A 22,044-nucleotide genomic window follows, 5' to 3' on the forward strand; every position below is an offset into this window, starting at 1 on the left:
CTTCGCTGTCTGTACCTCTGTGTGTATATTGTGTAGGCTGCCTCCCTCCCCTCTCTCTCTCCTTACATCCCTCTCTCTCTCTCTCTCTTTCTCTCTCTCTCTCTCTCACCCCAACCGGTCGAGGCAGATGGCCGCCCACCCTGAGCCATGGTTCTGCTCGAGGTTTCTGCCTCTTAAAAGGAAGTTTTTCCTTGCCTCTGTCGCCTAGTGCTTGCTCTTGGTGGGAACTGTTGGGCTTCTGTAAATATCATGACAGAGTACGGTCTAGACCTGCTCTTTTATGAAAAGCGCTGTGAGATAACTGTTGTTGTGATTTGGCGCTATATAAATAAAATTGAATTGAATTGAAATTAATATTTTATTGGCTGGAACACAATATCGGGACAGGGGAGGCTGAAATAAGCAGAGCAAAACAGCTACTGAACATTGAGAGAAACATGTATTTGAAAGCATACAGAACAAGACTACAAATTGAATGTGAGCTCGGCTGTGTATTGGTACATATTCAATTACGAGTTTACCTTTCGGACATTGGCTTGCATCTGTGCCAATTCACACATCTGCGCAGCTAAGAGCAAAACATGCTCATCATGAGCCTATGGAGAAAATTGCTGATTTTATGGCATCCTGACAGACTTTCAGGCATTTGTGTGCTTTTTGAGAGCTTGTTGTTCCTGTGAATTCTCTCTTTTTTTTTTTTTATATCACCATCACAATAACGTTGCATGTTTCCTGCTGTAGTCGTCTCATTTGTTACAGTGGAAAGTTTAAATTAACTAATTAGACGTTGTGAAATGATGTTTGGCCGTGTTTTTGAAACATGCTTCTTTTTTTTTTTTTTGGAGTGATTATGAAGCTGACTTTGTTGGAGAAAACAGGAGGCTAGTGAGAGGAGGTCAAACTTCACATTTGCCTCATTTAAAAATCCAATCTACACTATTGACTTCAAGCACTCACACGCACACATTACTCTCTACCTGCTAGTCAACCTAAATTGTACAAAAACACAATTCCGTGTGAATGCAGACTCCCAGGGTACTGTGTGTTTCATCGTACTGCCTGTAAGTCATTACAGGGCTGATGTTATCAAGGTTTCCTGAGCCTCTTTTGGTAAACACACTCTCCCTCTCTTTCTCTCTCCTCCTTTTTTAAAATCTTAAAATCTTCCCACTTCTGTCTTTTTCCGATCTGGGTAGCAAACACAGTATTCAGAATTTAAGATTAAACACAGATTAAACAATAGTAGTGTTAAGATGAACTTGTTTGTCACTAAATTTATGTTTTGTTGAGAATTTGCCTTTTTGTAACATCTTCGCCAACACCTTTAATATCCTGTATAATGAATTATGAAATTGGAGGGTAATGAATACTAAAATATCCCTGTTCTGCAGGTCTGACTGCTGTGGGTGGTCTGTCCCTGATGGGAGGTGGCTACACCCCAACAACTACTGCTGAGACACTTGCTCTGCTGGCTGCCTTCATCTCCTCTGTCAACATTGCTGGTGAGTCACCTGCACATAGACACCTCAGAGTTATCCCTGCCAGTTACAGCAACCTTTAGCCAATAAAATATCAACTTACACTGAAGATTGAAGTGTTTTATATTGATTGTACCATAACATGGCTTCAAAACCATGCAGCTGCCCTTTCTACCCACCGGATCAGACCAGAGTTGGTGGCTCTGGCTTGGACCACACACATTTATTCCTGCTATTACCCTTAATAATTCCCATTATAATGACAAAGTGTTCCTGGAGTCATTATAATACTCATCACTCTCTAATAGTCCTGGCAAACAGTGTGTTCCACTGGGGCCGAGCTGTGGATTTGTTTTAATTTCTTCTATTAGCTCACAGCTAGACACCAGGGGAGACTTTGATGCAAGCAAATGAATAGTTAACTCGCATGATGGAGCAGTTTAGCTTGTTTGTTAAAATAAGTTTTATGTGTAAGAGATGCAGGACACCATTAGGTTTTAAGTTCAAGCAAGGCTGTGAATCCTGCCACAAATCTTGGGCCCTCTGGGATCTCTGACATTACTGTTCAAACCACCTATTTAATCTTTTTAGATTTCTCTTAACTTTACCCTTAACAAAAGCATGCTAAAATACCACATACCACTTTATAGAAATACCTAGTTTCTTACCCGTTGTTTAATTTCATTTTTTGATGTTCTTCATGGGTTCTGTTCAACACGCACATTTCTAAGTGGTTCACCACATTACCCATAAACCCCTGGGAACAGAAAATTCCATGGAATGGGACGAAACACAATAGTGAAATTTAGTTCCAATAAAACATAAAAACAGACCCTGACATGTTTCGGCTTGTGTGTCTCTTTTGAGGAACAGGTCCCTGACCGTAGCTTCTTGTTCCCTTCGTCTCCACATGCTACATGGAAAACACCTGGGTCTGTTGAATATTTTGTGCTAAATATGTTCATGCTGCTTTCTATTTTATGTTTTAGTTCTCCATCTTTGTGGATTGAGAATGTCTATAACCTATCAAATCCTTTCATTTTAAACTGAAACCGCTACCAACCAAACAGCCACTGGGTTAGGGTGACCAGACGTCCCTGGTTTTGGTGGCCTGTCCTTGGAAATGTCCCTGTTTTTAACTGTGTGTTAATCATATACTGTATAAGTTGTTAACAGACCTGAAATCCGATTTTACATGGCCAGAAAGACTGGACAGCAGAGCATACAGATGTCGTGCCGAAAAGTGATTGTCTGCCGGGAACTGATTGCCGTCTGAGGGACCTCGCGCAGCATGTTAAAGCTGTGTTGCCCAGACGCTTTTCGACTACAGCTGCTTTTATCTGGATCAAACAGACATAACGTAAACATAATATAAATAAACATCACTTTATGTCTGTGGTAATAGCAAAGATAGGCTATGTCTTTGTGGAACTTTACCGTTTCTTTTAATGGAATAATCACATTTGTGGCCAAATACGTGCAGTTTATAACAGGCATTACATTTATGTGATCATAGGCAATAATAGAAGCCTGTTGTTGCCGATGTATTATGTGTTTGGTAGGCGTATGTCTAATGTCCTTGTTTATATTTGGAAAACAGACAGTAGCCTATAATTAACATGACTTACTGCTGAGTTATATATAAAATGAAGACATGATCTCTCTTGCAGTTATCCTTATGACTCTACATTATTTAACTTGCTATGTACCAACCAATCCAGTCCATTTTACCTGTTAAAATACCTTTAAATGGCTAATACAACCCATAACATGCAGCATTTCACTTGCCAGAAAGTGATTACAGCCTCTACTTATTGACTGAAAGGTAGTTCCTGCCTCAAAATTACTTGATTTCATTCAGAAGAGTATATTTGAAAGAATATAAAACTGAAATTGTCCCCCCTTTTTATTTCATATATAATAACATTATATTTTTTTGATGAAAATGTCCCTGGTTTTCATTTCAGAAATCTGGTCATCCTACACTATGCAGTGCTTACACCAGTTTGCAGGCTAAATAGCTCATTAGCTAGTAGCACATCAAACAGCTTAAAGATTCACCAAATGTTGTCATGGGTCAGTTTAAATGCTCGTGTTATCCTTATTCTTGACTACCATTAACAAAAGCTGTCTGTCCTTGGTTTTATGAGCTACGGTTAGCACTGCAAGGTTGTTTACTTTATTTCTTCACGCCTTTGCCAGTAGCAGAAGTGAGTTGATACTGGCTTTGCGTTGTTTAAATACATGAACATTCCTCCATATTAATATGTTGACTCAGATTGGTTTGCAATAATAGTAGTCAGATTATTATGACATGTTTTAACTAGGACAGTCTACGACTGAAATTACACATGATGTGGAAAGAAACAGGTGCTAGCCTCTGATTCACCTTGTATGTGTGGGAGCATGTGTGTGCACGTGGCTACAATCAAGACACAGGGGAAAAAGGGAGACATGCACACGGTAATGCGATCTCCTCCTGTAAAGCAGTGAGACACCGTCTGGTCCCGGTTTGACACTTTTGAGGTTTCCTATTTGAAATATTTATACTGACATGAAGTAGACTCATTAAATTCCAAACATCAGTTATTGGGCTTGGCAACCGTTTTTAGCCATTGGCTTTACAACACCTATCGTTTAAAAATAGGTATTTTTCATGTACTTCAGGCACCTCAACTCCCTGCATTTACATCCCTGCCTCAACACCTCTTACTCTTTTTCCTTATTATGCTCATTTTCCGGTTCATACTGTTGATGTGGGTGCCTACTAGAAAATGTTTACATGCTTTATGGTTCATAAAACACATTATTTTTCTCATATTTTATGGAAAAACGATTTACTGGTTTACATTCTGATGTCCGTTGCCTGCTCTGCCTCAACTTTGGTGATTTCCAAGTTACTTACTTACTTACTTAGTTACTTTACTTGTTTTTAGCAGTTACGTTAGCTGCTAACTACTGCTAACCGAAGCTGCCGCTACCTAGTTAGCTCAGTTAGCCTGTTAGCTGACTCTACCTGGACTGGAACCTTAGTGCTCTGGGGGTTTGTTAGTGTTTACACCTCTAACGTTAGTACAGGAGCATTGGACCGCTGGTTAAGGCAGGGCCAGCTGATAACAGCAGCTTCAATTAGCAGCAGCTAGCGGTTACCGTAGCGTTAGCAACAATCTTTCTATCAGGAAACTTCCTAAATCACAGAGCTGAGACAGAGCAGCTGGAGGAGATCAGAGGAAAAAAACCTTTACCTTTATTTACCTTTCCTTCATAACGGTAAAAGCACTTTATGTAAGACACACTGAACAACCTCCAGCTCTAGTTTGATGGAGCAACCGCTTGGTGTTAATTGGACAGTGGGGCTGAAAGGTGGATTCAGTATGTGTTCGATGGACTTCTACTGCGCTTAAGGGCTGAAAGAGGTCCTATGATAGACAGATCTGTTCAAGACGTCAAGGATGAATAAAAACATGAAAAAGTGGAATTTAAATTATATAGGTCCTTTTAGGTTTTTTGTGTATTCCTACTCTTTTTGGTTCTGTAAAGCAGCTTGTAAGCCTGATTTTGTGCCACTGTAAGCACAGGTGAATTAATTTTCTCTGTCTCTCACCCAGGTGGTTTCCTGGTGACTAAGAAGATGTTGGACATGTTCAAGCGCCCCACTGATCCTCCAGAGCATAACTACCTTTATCTGCTTCCTGGTGGTGTCTTTGTTGGAGGCTACGCTGCTGCTCTGCAGTCTGGATACAACATTGAACAGGTGTGACAGGATGTTTTACATCACATCTGCATGTTTAGTATATATGTGGTTTTCAATCAATATATTCCCTCAGAATTGGTACAAAACAGCCCATAACTAAAAAAGTCAGCTATTCATCCTCCAGATGTATGCTTTGTTTTCCCAGATGTTTTACAGTACCTTCCAAGTAAATCATTTTGCCTTTTTTCTCACCCTGTGGTCCTTAAATCCTTGTCTCGTTCTCTGTCTCTTTCTCTCTCCAGATGATGTACTTGGGCTCAGGTCTGTGCTGTGTCGGTGCCCTGGCTGGCCTTTCCAACCAGACCACAGCCCGTCTGGGTAATGCTTTGGGTATGATGGGAGTCATGGGGGGGGTCGCTGCCACTCTGGGAGCTCTCAAACCGAGTCCTGAGCTCCTGGCACAGATGAGCGCAGCCATGGCTGTTGGCGGCACCGCTGGTGAGTCTGTGTGAATGTCAGAAAGAGAAGGCAGGCTTGCAGGCAAACTCTTAATACTTGCAGAATTGTGTTGCGGCAGAAGTAAATTAATGGACAGGGGTTTTGCGTTGCTTTTGTCTGCATGTATTCCAAGCTTGGCCAGATTAAGCAGCAGGTGTGCAGAGCGCAGACTCTCTGTGATGTTTTCATCAAACACAACATGACTAACTCTCCGCCAGAGGTCTGTTGAAATGGTCAGCATTTTGTATTACTCACTTTATCTCGCTCACTCAGAACAGTTTAATCATTTGAATGCTAATTGTTCCAGTAACAAGGATGAAAGCCAGACTGAACTATCCACATAGACAATAATGCTCTTCTCCAGAAACATTAACGTTGCAAGGTTTCCAAACACACACGCGCACAAAATGTAGACCCACTCACCAACATGGAATTTCCCCAAACAGGCCTCACCAGCAACACCTGGTTCCTCAGACGAACCCACTTCCCAGCAGTCCTCTGAATGTGTGTGCACGTGCTTGTGATTTGCATGTTATTTGTGTGTGGGTCTTTCAGGGCCACTGCACTTTATTTATGTGTTATACGTCTCACTCTCAGTCAATCTCTCTCGCTTTTTCTGTAGGCCTGGCCATTGCTAAGAGGATCCAGATCACAGACTTGCCCCAGCTGGTGGCTGCCTTCCACAGCTTGGTGGGGCTTGCCGCAGTGCTTACCTGTGTGGCCGAATACATGATCGAGTACCCCCACTTCGCCACAGACCCTGCAGCCAACCTCACCAAGGTTGTAGCGTACCTCGGTACCTACATTGGTGGAATCACTTTCAGTGGCTCTTTGGTGGCATATGGCAAACTACAAGGTGAGAGAAGCACAATCGTGCATAATTACTTCATATTATAATTAATAAATATATAATGGAAGCAAACATTTATACTTTCCGGATACAGACAGATCTTGTATCAGTGCTTCAGTTTGAAAGGGCACAATCTGCATCGCTTCTATGCTGCATTCTGCGTTTTACTTACCTGTTTTCCAGTGTTTGTGATGTCGAACGTGACTCATCAGGAAAAAAATGAAAAGGCAAACACGTCTATTGGCAAAGGAAAATGCTTATACACGCTCATTTTGGTGTAAAAAGGGTATAAAGCACATTTACCACAGTTGTTGGTGACACAGGTAGACAAATAGAAGGCCTATACTGCATATCAATTGATGCCCATTATGTGTTTGTTATTTGACTCTCTACGGGGCTTACTTTGCATGATATACATTGGAGAAACCTTTGATGGGGATTGGATTGACCTTGTTCTCTCTGAAGAAACAGTTTGATATTTCAGGAAATCAACTTGTTCATTCTTTACTTTCTTTCCGAGAGTAAAAAAAGAAGTTCAATACCACACTTTGTTTGTGTACAGATAAAACAAATGAGATAAAATGTGTTAGTGAGTTTTAGAGGCTCTGGTACGTGGATTTCTGGATTGAGTTAGGCCAGCTGTTTCCCCCTGCTGTCTTTATGCTAAGATAAGCTAATCTACTCCACTCCTGGCTCTGTTGATTCCCCAAATTTCCCCAAATGTCTCTTCTTCTTAAGCGGGAAGCTTCTGGTCTGAGACGTGAATCCAATGCGAAAGTTCCTTAAACCTGCATTCTCATTTCATATTTTTCATATTTATTTCACACACACACATCATCATTTTTAAGGACAAATTACAATGGTAACAGGAAGGTTATTGTGTGAAAAGGGGGAACCCCAAAGAAGCTATTAAAGCTTTTAAGAGGGGGCCCAATATCTACGTACAACATATAACATTCAAGAAAAAACTCACGCCATAAAAACAAATAATATAAATACAACACAAGCACTACAGACAAACAAAAGATCGATCCCAGAACAAATATAACACTTCCAAAATGATCAAAAAGTATATGTTAAGAGCAAATTTTCCTTCAGATTTTTTTTGAAAACGGAGACAGAATGCACCAATTTAAGGTTTTCCTCAAGCTTGTTCCAAATCTGCGGACCTCTACAGACTACACTCAGGCTCGTACATTTCAAACGTCTGATTTTACCAGTAATTAAGTCTTTTTCCCTTGTGTGATATGTATGCTGGGGTCGACTGATTGGGACAAGTTCACACAATCGGTCATTTAGCTTATGAACAACCTGGAATATCATACAAGCATTATGAAAAGAATTGTATTCGGTAAGTCTTAATAGACCCAGGCGATGAAACAATAGACGCGAGGGGGTATTTGGCTCAGACCACGTCATTACTCGTATAATTTTTTTCTGTAAAGACTGTATTTTTTTCAGGTAGCTAGTAAAAGTGTTACACCATATGACATTGCAATAATTTAAATGGGACTCAAATTTAAATGGGAAAACAATGTTTTATATAAGATAACAAGTGCTGACTGCGGGAGAAAATGTCTTACTTTGAAAAATAGTTCAACGTATTTTGATAATTTGGTTATTAACTGGTCAATATGACATGTAGACATTCATCAATAAAGACTCCGAGAAATTTAATGGCGTTTACTCTTTCAATAATTTGTTCATTTATTTTAAGACAGACATACTTATTTACCAATTGATTTTGTTTGGAATGAAACACGATGTAGTTAGTCTTTCAATAATTCTGTTGAATGGCCAGCAGGGGGCAACTCTTCTGGTTGCAAAAAGAAGTCTGGCTACATTAGAAATAATGGTAAAATGACCCTACTTCTCAGCTGATTTATTACCTTGGTAAACACTTTCCTAATGAGTTTATGGTCTCAATCGCTAGTTCCATGTCCTCTTCAATACAACATGATGTTCATTTAGTAATTTATGGTCCCATTTAGAGGAAAATAGATCATAAAGCAGAGTATGCTTCAGGCGGGATTATCTATGAGTGACAAGTCGTTACCATGGTGACCAGTCAATCAGACTAGAGTGACTCATACCCACGGCACTGTGTAAATTTAACTAACGCCGTTGAAAAAGCGTATTAGGAGTTGGCTGTTCACTTTCTCTGGCGAGTATGTTTTGTTTTAAGACCGTTATTCGCTAGACAAATTTGTCAGCCCTGTTAAAATGACAGTTAATGTGAATTACAGATGCACCTAGCTAAACAAGCTAGCTAGCTCCACATATGGCCGGTAGCTCCACCGTCTTGTCCAAATATGGTCACGTCTGGTGCCTCTGGTTGCAAAAAACTCAACATGGCGGCATACTAATGGCAGTCCACAAACGAACGGGTGACGTCACGATGACTGTCCACTTATATACAGTCTATGCTTCTTTTCTTTGTTGTAGTTTTTTTATTTTTTTTATTTTTTTGTATGTGAAACACATTCTTGGTTATGATTTTAGAAATGACCATTTAGTATTTCATTTTATTTTATTTTATTTACATCAATTCAGTGGAACCAGCACCAGTCAGGTAAGCTGTAAAGCTTTAAAATTAAGGAGTAATAAAAGGAACATACAGACGACAGATTATATGTCAGCTTGGCTGTACTGTAGTTATCAACAAGAGAAGCTCTGATGCATTATACCCATTGCTGCCTGCAGTAAAGAAAAAAGTTCATCAGGTTCATGTGCTGGCACCAGTCCTAGGCAGCCACACTGTAATTTCCACGTAGGCAGCAAGTGTTTTATTAGGGCAAAAAATGCGTGAACATGACCATTCAGTTATGACAAGTCTCAAGTGGTGTCTACTGAAGGATAAATCTAATTATAAATGCAAAATGTATAAGCTATACAAGCTTTTTCCTGTCGTTTTGATTTATGCCTTTCTAAGACAAGTTTACAGCTGAATGATACATATATAGAAGTGTTTATTTGCAGATATTAGTGTTTTATTTGAAATTCCTAAAACATATAATTTTTTTCTCTTCCCTTGCCTCCCATCATCCGTCCATACAGGTGTTCTGGACAGTGCTCCCCTGATGCTCCCTGGTCGTCATGCTCTCAACGCAAGCCTCATGGCGGCCAGTGTTGGTGCGATGATTCCCTTCATGCTGGATCCCAGTTACACCACAGGCCTTACCTGTCTCGGATCAGTCTCTGCTCTCTCTGCTGTCATGGTAGAGTGTGTGTGTGTGTGTGTCTCTGTGTCTGTGTGTGTGTGTATTTCTGGGGTCTGTTTTTGTTGGGGTCTTGTTTTTGTTGCACTTGGTGAGGTCCATAATTTGAAAAATCTGCACTTAAATAATGTAGATTGGAATTTTCTTATGCTGTTAAACGACTTCAGTAAACACCAGGAAGGTGAAACTGCATAAAACAGAATGAGAAAAACTAGAATGTTATATATGAGAAAAAACAGCAAAAGGGATTTACTAAACAAAGTCAAGAATCAGGCTTCATGCACAGACAATGGTGCAGTTGCACAGAAATTCATCCAGAGTTGAGCTGTTAATCATCTGGCTGCCATAGTGGCAAACAAGCGTGACTTTGGAAACTTCCAGGTTTCTGCTTGTATTAGACTCATATGCCACAGAGTTTTTCAGAGACCGAGATGTCCTTTGTCAACAGCACAATCAATAGATATTTTTCCTTAGTAGTAATAGAAAGTCTGTGGCAAATCAATTTCAAGGTAATTGTCAAGGTAATTGTAACTGGCTTCTGCAGAAAATCATTTTTAAAAAGCTTATGCAGTAAGTTAAAAGGACATTAAAAAAAGAAAATTTTACAAAAGGTTCTAACTTTGCATAGTAATATAACAGTCAAACGGCCCCTATCATGACAGGTCATCAGCGATTCACCGAGAAAGGGAAAAAAAATCAATTAACCGGAAAGTTACTCTCAATAGGCCTTCAGGGTTCCTATACAGTATGGAAAACACTAAAAAATAGGGGGGAACAATAATATAACATTATTTATATAAAATATTAAGGGAAAATAGTCAGAATGTCACATATGTTAATGGTTTAATTTTAAGCAATGTATTTACATAATAAACATCTAGCTATTTGTACTCTGATATCATATATGATCTCAACAATCTACCAAGAAGTGGAAATTTATACCGGGATAAGTATGGAATTTGGAAAATGTGTAGGAACCCTGGGCCTTGGTAGTTTATTTCTACTGATGTTGAGTTTGAAAGGTTCTGATTATAGATTATAATCCGGTGAATCCAGGCAGAGAGTGCTCACTAATGTAATTATTGTAAAAAGAAAAAAATACAAACGCAGTGACATGTTGGAATTTCAGCATTTTTGCCTGCTTTTTATATTTAAACGTGTTGCTGGGAATATCAGCAGGTGGACTGATGAGTGCATCCCTTGAGAAATTGGATGGATATCATTTCTGATATAAATGAATTTGTTTAAAATAGCTGTGTCTGATCTCTAATCAGTCTTTAGAGTACAGTATAATGCATCATCAACTGTGTGTGTGTGTGTGTGTGTTCCCTCACTTGCATAACTTCCTAAAAATAAACCTACAGTATCTCAACAGTGTCAACAAAAACAATATATGATGTGCACCTGTGCGCATTGGAAATAAATCAGAACACACTCCTGGATCTTGAAAATATAGTTGGCCCCTGTTAAACAGAAACTGTACAGATGATAGAGGGACAGAGAACAAGTGGATTTGATTGTGAAAAATGTAACTGAAGTTAGGAACGTCAGTGAAAGAGAAATGTTTTGTTTTTTTGAGGTTCAACAAGTACATCACTAAGCTAGCTAGTTCTTGTTCTTATGGAGGAGGGAGAATTTGTTAATACTTGATAACTTTTTAATAATTATCTTCACTTCTCCCTTACGGATCACTTCTCTTCTTTATAGCTGGTCCTCACCTCTGCTTTCTAATCTGCTAATCTGATTACAGCAGTGGATGAAACTCCTCTCCTTCTTTTTCTTCTTCTGTCCTTTAGGGTGTCACCTTGACAGCAGCTATTGGAGGCGCTGACATGCCGGTGGTAATCACCGTACTGAACAGTTACTCAGGCTGGGCCCTGTGTGCCGAGGGCTTCCTGCTCAACAACAACCTTCTGACCATCGTCGGAGCGCTCATTGGATCGTCTGGAGCCATTCTGTCATATATTATGTGTGTGGTGAGTGAAGCTCAGTCTCATCTTAAAGGAGAACATACACTGTAGTGCTACTGCCTTGAGTCTCAGTAGCACTGTTTGAAATTCCAAAGTGCAGCATTTGATGCGTTTTTAGCACACTGTTGCATATGGTTGTTCCTCTCCTGTCCACCAGGAGGGACTCTAACTTTACCATAGTAAAGAGTCCCTGTACTGAAGAAAATCTCAGGTCACAAATATCACTTCTTAGACATTGCTGTATTTTGTATCACAATGAAGTTAAAGCAAAAGGTAAATAACTCTTTCCCCCCCCCAGGCCATGAATCGTTCACTGGCTAATGTGATCCTGGGAGGCTACGGCACGTCTTCCACCGGTGGAGGAAAGCCCATGGAGATCACAGGGACACACACAGAGGTCAACGTGGATCAGACCATCGACATGATTAAAGACGCCCAGAGCATAATCATCACTCCAGGTTAGAAACGCACACAAATGCACACACACACGCACAACTTCACACATTTTAGAGGTCTTGTACGTGAGTGGAAAAACATGGTACTTTTTTTTTTAGCATTAGCAAAGTGTGTGTTCTGTTTATTTAACCTTTTCTTGACCCATGTTACATCACGATTTTGCTAGGCTAATTGACAAGTCATGGTAAAGTGCCCACACACACACACTCAGGTTTCTGTGTGGTCGTCAGTCCCTGGTAAATAGACATTCTACAGTGCAGCGTATATATGCAAGGTCAAGGGGAAAATTAGATGGAATGAGGGTATGCTGGGTTTTTGTTGACAATTCCAATAATACGTTCAAAATTGGCTTCTAGTTCCTTTTTCAGGGTTGGAGTGAATGGTTCAACCTTTGCAGCTACATGCTTATTTCTTTGTTTCACATGTTTTTTCAATATTTGACTCTAAATTTGTGTCTGAACCTCCCACTTGGGCAATTACGATGGTCCTTGGAGCTGCTGTCCTGAAATAATCATTGTGTGGCCCAGTGACATTTTGGTCCTCTTGCCAGACTGTTGTGAACTAGTCACAGTTCCAAAGAGTTGTTTTGCTCACGTGGGTACATGTAAACACAGACCAAAGGCATTCAGCCTGCAAATTGGTGATTCCAGTCAAAGTGCTGAGTGCCTATATACAACTCTTTAGAGGATACCTCTGCAGTTTACAAGAATTGCAAACTTAAAAGTGGTCACATGGTTTAGAAGAAGTGAAAAAGAAGTTATCTATGGAGATGAATCCAACGTAGATTAAACCAGCTCCCCCCCTTACTTTTGTGAGACTAACACAAAAGCTGAAAAACAGAAAACAGGCCAAAGACATTTTGAGTTGGAAGGGAGTGGGATAAATGAAGGAGCGGAAATGAAAAATCATGTGTTTTTTGTTTTTTGTCATTTTCTTATTCTAGCTTTTTCTCAAATGGTCTGCAAACAATACAACACCAACCAGACGAATAATAAAATGCCAGACATTTCTTTGAATAATTATAGAAAAACCTAAACCAGTAAAATATGAGAAGAAACTAATCATATTACAACCTTTCAAAGTAATTTCATGAATTGAGTGAGACTTTGAGGGTCAGTCAGGGCATCACAAAACCTTTAGACCAGGACGTGAAAGCCGCACACTTGCAGTGGTTTTACAGACATATTCCTCTCTGCAGCTGCAACATTTGTAAGAAACATCAGTGCAGAGTTTATATGCTATTGTTCAGACATCAATAAAATTACACACATTTATTTAAAGTTTATCACAACCATCCAAATGCATAATTCTTCTCTCTACCATAGTAGTCAGTTGTCAGACTAGTGTCGTTACCCAGCTCCGTCTTTCAGTCAGTCCCCGTGTTTCCATTTTGACCATTCTCCCTAATTGGAGCCGTCACAGTCACTTTGCCTGATTGACATCTGTGGAAACAGTCAAGACTCTGCCTGATAAACATAAGAGTTTTCCTGGCTTCGTCTGGCCCATCTCGGCATGGTCTGGGTCCACTTGTTTTTCTTATAGGAGAAACTCCAGAGAGAATATTGGAAGCACAAGGAATGAAAGAATTGTAAGCCATTAAATTGTTGAGCTTGACTGCAGAGAGTCAACCATGTTTCTTGTAGGCTTTTTTCTTTTTTCTTCTTTTATGCTGAGTTTTAAACCATGTCATTTTGATTGGTGTGTCGGAACAAGACTTTTTTCTAACTGGTTGTTGTGACGAGGCTAGTAAACCCCACTGGACCGTTAGACATGTGTTTGTGTGACTTGATAAAAATCAAGTACCACACAGCAGCAGCATTAAACATGATTGGAGAGAAAACATGTATTGTGTATAGAATTAGATGGCAGCTTTCATATATAAATATGAATACATGATTAAAAGTTAGTATTCGGAGACATGAAGGCAGTAATAAGCAAAAAATGCTTAATTGAAATAAATATATATGAGAGCTTTTTTTGTTGTATCTATTGTTCAATCCATCATCTGAAAGTTTGCACCTTATAAGAGGCGAGTTGTTGCAGGAAGACAACGGTGGAAAGGTGAGTCTGCGTTGGAGAGAGGAGTTTGTTGTGTTGGAGTGACGTTAAGAAATAAAGGCTTGCTAGCAGTTCCTCTTTGTACACAACTCCTCTCCACCATCGTTTCCACCGGCGTCTTCCTGCAGCAACTCGCCACTCGCGAGAATTGTCCTTGAGCAATACTTCTGTTTCTTGTTAAAAACAACGGGTGTTACTGGGAGTCATTTTGACTGGCGCAATTGCCCCGAAGGAATGCATTGCAACAGTTTCAGAATATATGCTCCCGACAATATATTAAATTGTGGTTGAAAGGATTTGATATTATGCTTATTTTCTGTGCTTGCTCACGGTGTGCTGTTGAGCATTTTATTTTTCTATTTCTGGATTGGTAAAAGTTATTTTGTGGGCTGCACATTTGAGAAGCTGGAACAAGAGCATGTTCAGTGTTTTTGCTTGGAAAATTACTTGGAGAATTTAATTGATGATCAAAAAAAGTTGCTGATAATTGTTTGTCGATCCAGAAATTGATTAATCTACCAAAGGTTGCTCTAGTGCAGACTAGAGGAGCCTGTGCGGCTGGCACTAGACGAGTCCTAGACTGTCGTCATGTTAATGCGGTGCACAAACCAAACGACTCAACCGTACTACCGTACGTAAGTTATTTCAGTCAGAGACCAGTGGAAAGGCACTCTATCTCTTTGTCTGCTGCCCCACTCCTTCTTATAAGGTGCTCCAACTTCAAACATATTGTTTTTGGTCCAAACATTGTTTACATTGAGGTCAAGACATGTCTCAGAACTGCTTGCACTAGACCACCTCTTGTCATATCTGCATCAACACAAGATTTTTTTTTTTTTTCTCCGATCACAAACAGTTGTTTTTAAAATCTCTTTCAGGTTATGGACTCTGTGCTGCGAAGGCCCAGTACCCCATCGCTGAGCTGGTGAAGCTACTTAGAGATGCAGGCAAGAATGTCAGGTAAAGGGTTGATAAAACTCATGTACATGAAATGTACCTTCATTGAATTAATCTACAGTACTACAGTAACTAGTGTGTCTCAGGTAAACAGTTGTGGGAAAAGTAATGCATGTTCATAAACAGTCAGCTGTAATTTAAAGAGACTGATATATATAGATGGTGTATATATATGTCAATAGATACAGACCGTATAGATGGATGCACATGTAGATTAAGGAGGATGGAAATAAAGTAAAACAATTTTACCAAATACAAGATGTCAACTGTAGTACAAAGGACATAAAAGACGAGTTGAGGTTTGGGCTTGATGACAAGGAGATGGGACGGGACAAATAGGAAGAGATCTGTGTGAGAAGAAGGAATGAGAAAAGGGGAAATGCGAAAGAGACGAGAGGAAGGACAAGGTAGAGCGGAAGCTTGTGTAATTGTCCTGCCTCAGCCGTTTGATCCTGGCTGTTGCAGCTGCTGCTACTTAGAGCATTTGTGCTTGATTAGAGGAAAGTGGGTGGTCAGGAAAAAAAAAAACCTTCACCCCCCAATCTCTTTCTCTCATATTTTCTCTTTCTCTCTGTTCTGTATTCTAATGCATTCTCTTCATTTGTCACTGGTCTTCTTACTATTCATATCTGTCTGTGCAATCCTTCTACACCTCTTCCTCAGTCTTAATAAACCACATGCTGTTTTATTCATTTTCCTTGGACACGAGTTTGAAAGCGCAACACCAGACCAAAGCTTCTGCATCTTCCCACTGTGTCCTCCAATGCATGCAGACTGTATGGAATTACAGAAACTGACTTTTTCAATCGGCAGCCACAGCTGCTAATGGATCCCAGAACTGACAGGCGGTCTGCACTCTGTATCCGCCTAAACTTGCAGAACAAATAGAAAATAAATCTCTAAATGGTGGTCAGTCACATGGCAAAGCGGCTGGAAGGGTAAAGAGAGAGAGCCAGCCACCAGAATTCAGTGGTTGGTGTTAATTCTACCCTGATTACATGACATGGCTAATTGAGTTTGAGAGCTATGTACACCCAGTTACAGACATGCGCACACACTCAACAAATAATATATGGTGGAGGATTGCAATGGGAAGTGTGCGTGTGTGTGTGTGTAACCAGACAGTATTCACAACATCTCTCAAATCCACTTGTCCAACATTTATTTTGATCTCTTCTCTCCCTTTGTCATGTCAGGTTAAAGGTAATGGTGGTCAATAAACAGGTCTATAGAGGAGTGACTGTATTCAAGGACTCATTAAATTTTGTTCCCACAGGTTTGGTATTCACCCTGTGGCTGGCCGTATGCCCGGTCAGCTCAATGTGCTGTTGGCTGAAGCTGGTGTCCCATATGATATTGTCCTGGAGATGGAGGAGCTTAATGAAGACTTCCCTGGTAAGAGTCAATCCTTTCTGCCTTTTACATACGGACTGAAAATGTTGATGATTTTGCTGTTGTGAGTTTCCAATGAAAGCAGATGGCATTTAAAAATAGCGTGTTAAAAGGAATAGATTGACATTATAGGAAATGGATTCACTTTTTTGTTGCGAGTTAGATGAGAAGGTAGATACCGCTCTCATGTTTGTACACTAAATATGAAGCCAGAGGCAAGCAGACAGTTAGCTTAGCAGAAAGACTGGAAGCCGGTGCACACAGCTCGAACTATTTCTTTGCCAGGCCAGTGACTTCCTCCAGTCTTGTTGTTACTGTGACTATTCATTTTAATGAGAAGTTCCAAGTGAAAACATATAGTCACACTTTTCAGTCGGTTTGAAATCTCTCACACAGTTTAGCCCTTAAAAATGATGCCAATGAGCCAAACAGAAACACAAAAACAACTACTCTTGTGATTTTGCGAGTAACATGGAATCGACTTGTTCCAGAAACATACAGCAATACATTTTCTGAAATTTCTTGGTATAGCTGTAAAATCTGTTTCATATGGTTACATGGATTGACATCATTTTGGAATTTTCCAACCACATTTTCCCCATAAACCTATTTTTGTAAACTTCTCCCACAAAATTGATCCCATCGTCTCCAAGTGCGTCATGGCCAATCTCCGACTAAATGAGCCCTAACTTGTAAGCCATATCGCCGGTCCACACAAACAAGAGACACACAATTAGATATATTTGATTTGGACCGTGTTGAAATACTCAAAATGATTGTTGGTTATTTTAGGGTGTGAAGTGTGTGTGACAGACTGAACTTTGACAATCGCCACAAAACCACGACACACTGTAATTGTGTTGGAAGCGAAGGGGCATCACTTCCCAAACGTTACACCTGCAGCAATACAACTTGATAACTTGAGTTGATAAGCGAAAGACTGGATGAGGGGAAAAAGATATCAAAGCCAAAGATCAATATTGCACTTGCAGATCGAGTTAGCATTTAGCTCAAAGCACCGCCACATCCTACGTACATCCTCACGGAGCAGCTAGTGTAGCTGTAGACTGTTGTTTCTAAGTTGCAAAGGCTGAAAGAAATAAATCCAGAAAAACATGACGTCAAAGTATTGAGATATGTTTTCTAATTTGATTTGTTACGTGTCCAATCAGAAACGGACCTGACCCTGGTGATCGGTGCCAATGACACAGTGAACTCAGCCGCCCAGGAAGATCCCAACTCCATCATTGCCGGTATGCCTGTGCTGGAGGTCTGGAAGTCGAAGCAGGTGAGACATCTGGTACACTCATGTGTGATAATGAGGTTGTCCTGAAGCCCTAAAAGATAAAGAGGCTTGGAAGATTTTACAATAACTGCACTGCTTTTTATCGCCGCAACTGAATGTTGGGGAGTCCTGCTTGTAGACACACACAAACTTAAAGAAATACATTCTCACACACACACACACGCGTGGACTCACATACATAGACACAGATTGTTACTGTTCCAGGTGCAATCCCATCCTGATCCCATTAGTGGTGATCGTGTCGCTGTGGAATGACGACATTCAGAGCGTCCCATTGGCACGGCGCCGAGATCTGGGATTTATATTGGGCTCCCCTCTACTTTGTGTGCACACGCACACGCACACGTACTTTCCCCCGGGGAAATCAGAGAGAACATTCTACCTAACCACACACACGCTCATACAAACGCATACAGAGAGACGCACAAACAGGTGAAAACACACAAAGACAAACATTTGGGTTTACTAACAAAACCACACAAATTTCATTTACTATTCACATACACTAGTTTTAGACATTTGTTCAAGTCAAACTCAACTGAAATATGTCAATATGGCCATGCACTTGAATTTATTGTCCAAAACAAACTGTAAAGTCTTTATATTTCTGCTTCCTCTTCACTGTAGTCATCTCCAATTTTCCACTTTGAGGCTAATGAGTGTCTGTCTGTCCCCCCCCCCCCCCTTCCTCCAGGTGATTGTGATGAAACGTTCCCTGGGCGTGGGCTACGCCGCTGTTGACAACCCCATCTTCTACAAGCCCAACACTGCGATGTTGCTAGGAGACGCCAAGAAGACTTGTGATGCTCTGCTGGCCAAGGCCCGCGAGTCCCAGAGCCAGTAAGGTTACTCTGGGACTAGTGTGGCACACATGGAGCTAGTGTAGTACACATGGCGCGAGGATGTTTTCCCCCCAAAAAGTCTCAGTATTAAGATCCTCTTTGTCCCATTGACTCAGCCAGTTGAGCAAAGATGATCTCTAAGATACAACGTTTATGACACACCCTTCCTATCATCGATAGATTTAAAAAATAAAAAGGCAACATTTGTTGTAAAAAAACAAAAAAATGCTTGTGCAGTAAAGCCAAGTAATGCAGATACTGTAGTTTTACTCCCTGTTTTCTCTTTGACACGTTTATTTCTAGATAGTGAAGGAAGGGTACGTCAAGCACATGCACATGGTCTGTAATCTGCAGAGCAACTGACAGATCTTCATGTTAGACACCTATATTAATGTAATACAACCAGAAATGTAGATGCAGTAAGATGTTAGATTTGTTAAATTTCACTGTTAAGAAGTTTTAGGAAATAGTAAGTTGTTGAAAGAAAATTGAAGACGAATTGGAATTAAAAAGGAGCTACGGCAGAGATATAAACGTGAGCCGCCAGAGAAAGAGGTCTGAGAGACTTATGTTACAGCACTAATGTTTTCCCACGCTGTAAAAACAGTCCCCCCCACCCCCTCTCCAGACTTATTATAGTAAGGTCATTTGATGTTCCCTTTGAAAGATCTATTTGCTCTAATGTCCCACCTTCTTTTTCTGTACAAGTAAAAAGAAAAAAGCTGAATAGTGCAACATTTTTGTAAAGTTCTTTCAGTTCCAGTTTTATACTGTATTGAGAGATTTTTGTATTCGGTTTAATAATTATCATTAACCTAGAAAATGATCCTGTTTTAAAGCCATAACCAGTTATCAAAATCTAGTCATGCTACTTGCTTTTTTTCTTTTCACTTGAGTGTGTCTTGTGACCTCCACCCATGCCCAGATATCACACATGGATCCAAAAACTTTCAGAAATCCACTCAAACCTCGTCTATCGAGCATTTAACGCAATAAAACAGAATGGATCTGACCTTTAAGTGTAAGACCACAGCTACCCTGTAATGCTAGTAAAGACTGTGCTACTCCTACAAATAGCTCTGATAGCTCAATGTATTTTATGTTTTTGAACCAGGCGTGTCCCATCATCCTGTGTGGTTCTGATGTTATAGTATATGTCTGGCCTTTGGCTTTTACGGTAAAGAAGTTTTTTTTGTTTTTTTTGGCTCATCCACTCCAATATGTGTGTCCTTGTTATGGCTTCAGAAGGAAATGTAAAGTAGGGCCATATGTAAACCTGACTGTTGTGTAAAGACAACAATGAGGTTAATTGATTTGATTTGTTGCCGCATTTCAGAATACGTGAATTATTCAACATTATTATTAATTGTGCATTTCTAAATTCAAATGTTCCTTTTTCATTTCTTTTAAACTTGTGCCAAAACATCCCCTTTTGTACTCAATCTGGATAGAATCCATGGCACAAATGTAGATTGATTGGTTGTTGTCTAACCACTTGAGTAATTCTTGAAAAGATCCCTGACATAATGACAGTAGCTCCCACGCTACATCTGTCTTCACACAGCTGAGCTAACCGAACTAAAAACACCAAAAACCTAGTCCACCAAGTTTGAATTTTTGACCAAGGTTGGTTTGCGGCCATCCTATTATTACTTTACTTTCTCTGTGTTTTATGGCCATGATACAGTAAAAGAATCAGTACGTTTCCTTTGTACAAGGTTTGAGGAACAACAGGTCATGAATTGACAGGACAACTAAGTTAGTACTGTAAGAAGTAAGTTATTATGTTAACCCTGGGGCCGTATACATTGACCATGACAACTATCCTACCTCTCCATAAAATGACCAATAACTTTGCATAGGACCTTCACCTGACCAATCATCAATGACTGAATCTACTACGGGCCAGTCATTTACCATACACACACTTGCATACCCTAAACCTGCACAATTGCCTTCTGTTTTGTGTTCATTGTTTTTTAACCATCAGACCTCAGTTTGCTGCTGACTAGTTTACTGTATGTTATGCAAGTGAAGAGCTGCAGATGTCATTAGTGCTCATGAGGCTTATTGTTCTTACATGTCAGTTTACACAAGCAAATGCAATCTTTAAGGACTATTACATTGAGATGTCTGCTTAATATTTGGAGTCTGTTGCCAATTTTTTGTACTTTATAGGTATTGATCAAATTAGGGGAGATGGAAAAATCTTAAGAAATTTACCATGGCCAAAAGCAAACCAGCCCCCCCCCCCCCCCCCCCCCCCCCCCCCCCCCCAATTTCCATTCCCTTTTTGCTTAAGGAAAGTATTTTTTTAAAGAGGCTATTTGTGCAGAGCAACAATGGGGTTTTGAAGTTGTACAATGTTTCAATGCACCACATAGGGAGTTAAAATGATGAAATGTACTGTGAATGTTTTTCTCCTCATGTTTATCATGGAACATTTTCATCCCTAATAAACCTGTATTTACACTAGATGTTGTCCGAGGCTGTCATTCCTTCCCTGACACACTCGTAAAGCTGCAGCTGAATTCCCTAATAATAAACAAGTTGATCTGCGAGGTTTTCCCTGAGGTCTACCACAGCTTTGATGGTAATGTTACCTGCCCAATTTTGCACGGCAGGGTTGAAAACTCAAATATTTGCAGCAATTACCTGGATGAAGGATCGTGAGGGGATGGAGTTGTATGCACGCTACTTAATGTGTTCAGTGTTGCTTTACAGAGGGAAGACCACATAATGCAAACACCTTGTGTCAAGCAATTTTAGCTATATCAAAATCTGGCAATCAGCACTATGATTGGTGAGTTCTCAAAGCAAAAGGTGCCAAAACTGCAGGTGCATCGGCCAGAAAAGCAAAATATTTAAAATGTAGAAAGTAGGAAGAAAATATATGGTAACGGGCCTAATCTGGAGGAACTGTTTCCAAATTTCTCTCACACTGAAATGGAAATGAAATGCAGCTGAAGAGTTCAAGATAACTATAACACATTGTTTTTAAAAAGATAATAAAAACCTTTACTGAAAGATCATCACAAATAAGCCTCTTAAATATAGCTGGGAGGATCCCGCAACCAGTCCTGCAACAAACATCTCATCTAATCCAAAAATGAAGGTATGAGATGAACAGCTCTACTTTGATGAGGGATAGTGGGAAGAAGATGCACATGCTGGTTAGGAAAGCCACCTCTCTAACCTCCAAGTGTCCGCGTGCAACAGAATGGGATCGCATGAGTCCATCATGAGGGTTGTGATAATGACTGAAATGTAAATAGTTTGTGTGACATTTTCACCTACAAGCGGCACTTGATTGCCATTCATCAGG

At 40.1% G+C, this 22,044-nt stretch overlaps 2 protein-coding genes across 6 annotated transcripts in view; one reads left to right on the forward strand and one right to left on the reverse strand.

Moving 5' to 3' along the window:
- pipox (pipecolic acid oxidase) overlaps positions 1 to 22,044 on the reverse strand; it is a 1,053,392-nt gene that overhangs the window by 521,411 nt on the left and 509,937 nt on the right. The window lies entirely within an intron of this gene.
- LOC123985417 (NAD(P) transhydrogenase, mitochondrial-like) lies at positions 1,347 to 21,194 on the forward strand. Of its 2 annotated transcripts, none has more exons than XM_046072893.1 (11): positions 1,347 to 1,502; positions 5,087 to 5,232; positions 5,475 to 5,670; positions 6,293 to 6,526; positions 9,578 to 9,738; positions 11,535 to 11,714; positions 12,007 to 12,166; positions 15,101 to 15,182; positions 16,456 to 16,574; positions 17,744 to 17,859; positions 18,572 to 21,194. In XM_046072893.1, exons 1-11 carry the CDS (start codon positions 1,421 to 1,423, stop codon positions 18,719 to 18,721), a joined length of 1,626 nt encoding a protein of 541 aa, XP_045928849.1. In that variant the 5' UTR covers positions 1,347 to 1,420; the 3' UTR covers positions 18,722 to 21,194. The 2 variants fall into 2 exon arrangements, with proteins under 2 accessions (XP_045928849.1, XP_045928850.1); XM_046072894.1 differs by lacking the exon at positions 1,347 to 1,502 and adding an exon at positions 4,622 to 4,748.

This window comes from Micropterus dolomieu, linkage group LG17 (genome assembly GCF_021292245.1).
Source record: "Micropterus dolomieu isolate WLL.071019.BEF.003 ecotype Adirondacks linkage group LG17, ASM2129224v1, whole genome shotgun sequence".
NCBI classification, from domain to species: domain Eukaryota; kingdom Metazoa; phylum Chordata; class Actinopteri; order Centrarchiformes; family Centrarchidae; genus Micropterus; species Micropterus dolomieu.